Raw genomic sequence first — 6,992 nt, forward strand, 5'->3', positions numbered from 1 at the left:
AGGAAATCGCCTAGTCTTAATCTGCATCGCTATTTGTACTCGTTGTGAATACGCAGCCACAAGAAGTAATTAGGTGGAGGTTTTTTTATCACTTTTACTCAGGACATGCTAGCTGGCAACATAGGATTCCATTCATTATGCTAAGCTAAGCTAGCGGAACTAAAACAATGCATGCACTGAGACACAAATGAATTCGCCCACATATCTAAATGTAGGAAAGATGTTGAATAAGCCCTAGTTCTAAAAACACTGGAGAGTTCCTTTAAATAGGATAAAATGTGTTGATATTGTCAGCTCAAAAATGTTTATTTCACAGACGTGATTTCAATATTAAAAAAATCACAATTAAATATTTGCTGTATAGACATATTTTCTAGCCTGGATGCCAGCCGAGCTTAGCCCCGCCCACAACATCTGAGGTGGGGAAGTTGGGTCAGGACTGGACCCAGAGCTGACCAATCAGATCATCAGGGCGGGGCTTTATATGATGATGGACAGATGATCAACAGTGGCCGCGTTTCCATTACCCTTCAAATTGCGCATTGAAAATACGTGTCAATTTTGCAAAAGCTCCCATATTTCGCAAAAAGTTTTTACGCTCGCATGAGGTGGTTTTTCAGGCCATTCGAAAAAGGAAATTTCCGCGAAAATGCAATGTAAACATTACACATTTACAGGTCATCTGGTACGGTCACGCATTGCTGCCACAAATAATTTTTCCCACTCAATTGTCGTAATAACGAGATCTTATGTCGTTAAAATGTCATATTTTCTTCTATTAAGGACAGTTGCGTAACTTTAACCAAGTAACGACGGACACACATATCATAACTATCTATAGGCCTACGGAAATTAACACATATTCAAGAAATATATTAACTCTCTGGGGTTCTTCAGGTCAAAAATGACCCGCAGCGGTTTTTAAAAATCGTAGCTTCATCGGAATGGTCCGAAAAATCAAGTGCAAAACAGACAAATACACACACACAAAAACACAATTAGCTTTTGGAATGGCACGCGTTAGTTTGTGTGAGTGAGTTTTGTACTCTTGATGTTTTAGAGATCTTCACTGTTGAGTCTTTTTTTCTGCATCCTGGCGGATTTGTAGATTGTACGCACAAAAAAACTCTGTATTCATATTTTTGCCAATTTCCCATTCATTTCCTATGGGGCTCATTTTTGACCTGAAGGTTCTGAGTGTGACTATTTGTTTTTATTTTTACGACCACTTAGACTTTTCGAAAACTGTCCCCAATCCCAAGTACCAATAAAGTCACCAAGTTTCGGACCATTCTGATGAAGCTACGATTTTTAACATTTTTTTTATAAACCGCAAGATCCACTATAGTGGTAAAAATGTGCTATTGTGTGATAGAAATGCTCAATGTGTCCACCAGATGGCACTGATCTCATTAAAACAATGCTTTCATGAGGCCTAGGCTTGACTCTAAAATGAAGTACAGCTTTAATAAAATAAATAAAAGATATATATATATAGTTTCAGGCTTACTCAAAGACCGCGGAAACAGACCAGTGGGTTCGTTACGCACAATCCATTCCCGACGATCTTGGTTTGCTTCTTATTTATTAAATATAAAAGCAATTAGTTGATGAAACATTGATAAATTAAAATACAAAACGAAATTCACTTTAAAGAAAGACTTTCTAGAAAAAAAATTCAATGATAGGTCCATTATTTTTGTCTTACATTTCATCATAAACTCAGTACAGACTTGTTTTTCATCGGTTTATTTCTGTGAACTGGAAAGTGTGAAAAGGATTGTGGGTGATTTAAAGGAACAGGCCACTATTATTGAAAACAGGCTCATTCTCCGACTCCTCTAGAGCTGATCAGTTCAAGTTCTGGCGGAAACACTGACAAAATGTCACTGCGCAATCGATTGACTTCTTTTCGTTTAAAATCCCGAAGGCGAGTCAGTGGATGTTAGTGTAGATGCAGCTTTTATGAACAAGAGAAATAAAGGACAGAACCCGAGGCTCTTCTGGAGGCTTTATTTACAGACGCTTTTACTTCAGAGGAATGAAGCGGGAAGAATGAGTGGCTCCAATACCCGGGCGGCCATGTTTGACGGGCTTGTATGTGATGGAGAATTCTCCCAGGTAATGACCAATCATCTCGGGCTGAAAGAGACACACACACACACACACACACACACACACACATCAGCTCCTGGAAATTCATCATATTCATAAACACATCAGTCATGTTTGACGGCTTTGTGGGACTAGTGTTGCCAAAAGTACCGACAGATACCAAATCAGTACTGAAATTAAAAAAATGTGACGCTTGAGCACTAGAATCATAATCAGCTCTGATTGGCCATTGCTCAGCAGTGTTGAGGAAAGTTACTTTGAAAAGTAATTTATTACAATATTGCGTTACTCCCTTAAAAAGTAACTAATTGAGTTACTTTTTAAGAAAAGTAATGCATTACGTTACTTTTGCGTTACTTTTTCTCACCTGGGCTGGCTTTTTTTTTTGATAACAAAATAAGTTATATTTTTGTAAAGACCTCTTCATACCAAAATGTAAATAATAAATATAAATGCAGATTCCCTCATGAACACTAGAGGGCGCAGCTCTGGATAATGGAGAATAGATGCAGGAGAAAAAAGTTTGACCAATAAAAACAAAAAATCTAGTAATTTTGATCATCAAAAGGTCAGCAGCAAGACATTGGTCAATTAAATATAAAGGTAGATTATGCATAAAAATAGTTGTTTTATTTAACATTTAATTATTGGAGGTTTGTATAGTATTCTGATTTAGCATTTGACTGATTTTATTCATTTTGAGGAGTACTGAATCTTTATTGTGCAAGTGAGATAAATAAATGCTCACATTTAGTCTAGAACTACAATAACCATCATGTTCACACACACACACACACACACACACACACACACACTAACTCAACATGAGGACAGGAGAGCTGTCAGTCAAATTAATGTGGAAAAGTAACTCAGATATTTTGTTGTAAATTTGAAAAGTAATGCGTTACTTTACTAGTTACTTGGAAAAAGTAATATTATTACGCAACTCAAGTTACTTGTAATGCGTTTCCCCAACTCTGATGCGTCTGTGATTGGCTACACGATGGCCAATCAGAGCGGTTTATGATTCCAGCGCTCAAATCACATTTTTAAAATGTCAGAACTGATGCATCATGGGCGGTACTTCTGACAGCACTTCATGCAGGGACAATTGAAGACCTTTTTAAGACCATTATGAATGAAATGTAAGACCTATAAGAGGAAATGCAGCCACAAATTTACTTACCAAGTAAATTAATTTATTGAAATTGAACAAATCGATAAACTTGCACTTTCTTCCTCATAGCTCAATCCCACCAGGATTTCGAATCTTTTTTTCGTAACTATCGGAGATCAAAATGACTGATTTTGTGGTGGTAATTTCCAGAAATTATCATTTACATTTTTGTTTCTCATTATTAGGACACCACATGTGCCATATTATGTGTTATGTTAAAGCACAATAGCTACACGTGACAATAAAAAAAAAACGAAACGCACAAATCTTGTTTATTTTGGTTTAAAAATAATGCAGGATCTCAAAAAAATGCATGTTGATTTCTCATTATATTTAGTAATCGCAGAAACACGAAAAACTGGAGGACGATAATATGAAGAATAAAATCAGTGTTATGTGTCTGTGGTCCAATCCGAAAGAGACTCGCGCCAATAACACCAAAGCTGATTGGCTGCAATATAAGCTGCATGTTGGTCTCATTTGTATTACAGTAAATTATATTTGGACAAAAACATTCTAAAGTGCTGCAGGATTTCAATGAGCATTAGAGGTTACATGGACATAGGAAAATTAAAATGATTTAAGAACTCAATACTTCAGGGAATGTAAGACTTTAAGGACTAAAATTGAGATTGTGAAATTCTAGACTTTAAGAGCCTGCTTAAGGCACATGGGGCGAGTGTTTCCTCCATGTGTGGTGTATTAGCGGCTCATCCTCACCTTGATTTCCACCTGGTTGAAGGTCTTGCCGTTGTAAACGCCCACCATGGAGCCCACCATCTCCGGCAGGATGACCATGTCCCTCAGGTGCGTCTTCACCACCTCCGGCTTCTCCATGGGCGGCGCTTCCTTCTTAGCCTTGCGGAGGCGCTTGAGGAGCGACTGCTGCTTCCTCCTCAGGCCGCGGTTCAGCCTCCTCCTCTGCCTAGCACAGTACAGCTGCATCAGCTGCTCACTGACACACACACACACACACACACACTAATGTCAGTGCCATTGCTTTGACTCGTAAGGTTTTTAAGGCCCGTTTATAAAAGTTAAATGTCCTAATTCTGGCTCAATCTAAGCCTGTTCTGTGGAACCGGGGCTAGACACAGATTAGCCTCTGTTATTCCAAACTCGTTTTCTCTGAGCTTCAGATTATTTTCCCTTCGGAAACCGGCCACAGAACAATAAAGGTGGGAATTCTCTCATGATTTCTCAATTAAATTGAGATAAAAAAAAAAAAAAATACTATTATGAGTTAAAAAGTCAAAAATGACACGCTCTCTCATAATGAAGACTTTTAAAATCATAATTCATAACATTTTATCTTGTAATTATGACTTAGCATGTCATTTTTTACTTTAATTTAATAATGAGAACTTAAATCATATTTAAAACATTTTATCTTGTAATTATGACTTGTCATATTTTTGACTTTTATTTAATAATGAGGACTTTTAAAATCATATTCTCTTATAATTATGACTTGACATGTTATATTTCTCATTTATCTAATAATGAGGACTTTTAAAATCATATTTTCAGCATTCATTTATAATTATGACAATGTCATATGTTTGACTGTTTATCTAATAATGAGGACTTTTAAAAATCAACATTTTATCTTATAATTATGACTTTGCATGTCATTTTTGACTTTAATGCAGACTTCTAAATAATATTTTCAACATTTTATCTTATAATTATGACTTAGCAGGTCATATTTTTGACTTTATATCTAATAATGCAGACTTTTAAATCATTTTTAACATTTTATCTTATAATTATGACTTGGCATGTCATATTTTTGACTTTATATCTAATAATGAGGACTTTTAAATCATATTTTCAACATTTTATCTTATAATTATGACTTGGCATGTCATATTTTTTACTTTATATCTAACAATGCAGACTTTTAAATCATATTTTCAACATTTTATCTTATAATTATGACTTGGCATGTCATATTTTTGACTTTATATCTAATAATGAGGACTTTTAATCATATTTTCAACATTTTATCTTATAATTATGACTTAGCATGTCATATTTTTTACTTTATATCTAACAATGCAGACTTTTAAATCATATTTTCAACATTTTATCTTATAATTATGACTTAGCATGTCATATTTTTTACTTTATATCTAACAATGCAGACTTTTAAATCATATTTTCAACATTTTATCTTATAATTATGACTTGGCATGTCATATTTTTGACTTTATATCTAATAATGCAGACTTTTAAATCATATTTTCAACATTTTATCTTATAATTATGACTTGGCATGTCATATTTTTGACTTTATATCTAATAATGCAGACTTTTAAATCACATTTTCAACATTTTATCTTATAATTATGACTTAGCATGTCATATTTTTGACTTTTAAATCATATTTTCACAATTTTCTCTCTTAATTATGACTATGATAATTGAAAGGGAGCTGATCAGTGATATAGTTGAATATTTAGTGTCCCGGACTGAGCAAGACAGAGCCAAATGTGACAGGTGTTTATTTTAAATCATATTTGTAAGGCAAATAATTTCATAAACCTCCTGTTTCTAAACATGAGAACGGTTTAAACGCTATTGTTTGTTTAGGTCTACTTTTATTACCACAGAAACCCTAGAGTGACCTAACGCCACTCCTCCGCTCAGTGGCCGGATCTCTGGGACCCTGACCCGCGTGTGGAGCGCCAGAAGCCGGACTCACTAGGACATGTCGAGCAGCTGGTCCAGGTCCACACCGCGGTAGGTGAACTTCCTGAAGGTGCGCTTCTTCTTCTGCTCAACGTCCGCCTGTGGGAATCACAACACCGTCAGCCGCTTCTCACGGGCCGCCAGCCCCTCAGAAACACACACAGAGCGACTAATGGAGCTCCACCGCTCCCGCTCAAACCCGTTACGCGGGAACACGAGAATAACCCGCGAGACGCCATCACGCGCGACTGGGAGAACCAGACGGCGACACTGAAGCCAACATCTAACGTTACACCATCACCCCGGGCGAAAAATAACGGCTTGAGAACAAGCATCCATTCCCAAACATGCCATATTCAAATCATCTACTCTGCTATACATCATATTAACAGCAGATTCGCTTGGATTATTATAGTTTAGACATTCACAGATAAGAGGTGATCCTACCATCTTGAGAGATTCCCGGAAAAGGAAGAGGGCCGGAGAGCCGCAGTGATATCGCGAGAGTTCAGTGATTAGATGACGAGTTTAGCGCGTCTCCCTCCAGCGGAGAGGAGGACAAACGAGTGATCTTACGCTGACGTCAGTTTAGATGGCGGTTTTATTTTGAGCAAATCAGTTCATTAAATTATAAATCATTCTGTTAATCGATCTAATTTTAGTCAGCATTTTATAACGCATTCAATGTATCAAAAGTGACTGTAAAGACATATTCTAATTTGAATAAATGTTGTTCGTTTGAACTCTTTATTCTAGACAAATGTATAACGGGTTCCACCACCGGTGATGACGCGTATTAACGGTCAACAATATTAGGAATCCTGCAACGCTTTTTGTATTTTCATTTTTTTTATAAATGTATGTACATTTATAACACTAATACTTTGTATTGTATTACTTTTTCATCAAATTAATAAATAAAAAAACTAGTTCCCGCTGTTGTGATGGTGTTTGGTAAAAATGAACACATTTCTCTCTTTTCACAGCCGTTATTAATCTAACTCTA

At 36.1% G+C, this 6,992-nt stretch overlaps 1 protein-coding gene across 1 annotated transcript; it reads right to left on the bottom strand.

Moving 5' to 3' along the window:
• Positions 1-1,999: 1,999 nt before the first annotated feature.
• On the bottom strand, positions 2,000-6,506 carry rps15 (ribosomal protein S15). The gene is made up of 4 exons (XM_079844573.1): positions 6,434-6,506; positions 6,000-6,085; positions 4,013-4,247; positions 2,000-2,142 (listed from the first exon to the last, which is right to left on the bottom strand). Exons 1-4 carry the CDS (start codon positions 6,434-6,436, stop codon positions 2,029-2,031), a joined length of 438 nt encoding a protein of 145 aa, XP_079700699.1. The 5' UTR covers positions 6,437-6,506; the 3' UTR covers positions 2,000-2,028.
• Positions 6,507-6,992: the final 486 nt, after the last annotated feature.

Source organism: Gobio gobio (assembly GCF_949357685.1).
Source record: "Gobio gobio genome assembly, chromosome: 19".
Classification (NCBI taxonomy): domain Eukaryota; kingdom Metazoa; phylum Chordata; class Actinopteri; order Cypriniformes; family Gobionidae; genus Gobio; species Gobio gobio.

Coding starts and splice junctions, on each gene's coding strand:
- rps15 (XM_079844573.1), bottom strand. Junction 4,248..5,999: donor CAGCTGCTCGACATGTCCTA/GTGAGTCCGGCT, acceptor TGTGTGTGTCAG/TGAGCAGCTGATGCAGCTGT. Junction 2,143..4,012: donor TCAACCAGGTGGAAATCAAG/GTGAGGATGAGC, acceptor TGTCTCTTTCAG/CCCGAGATGATTGGTCATTA.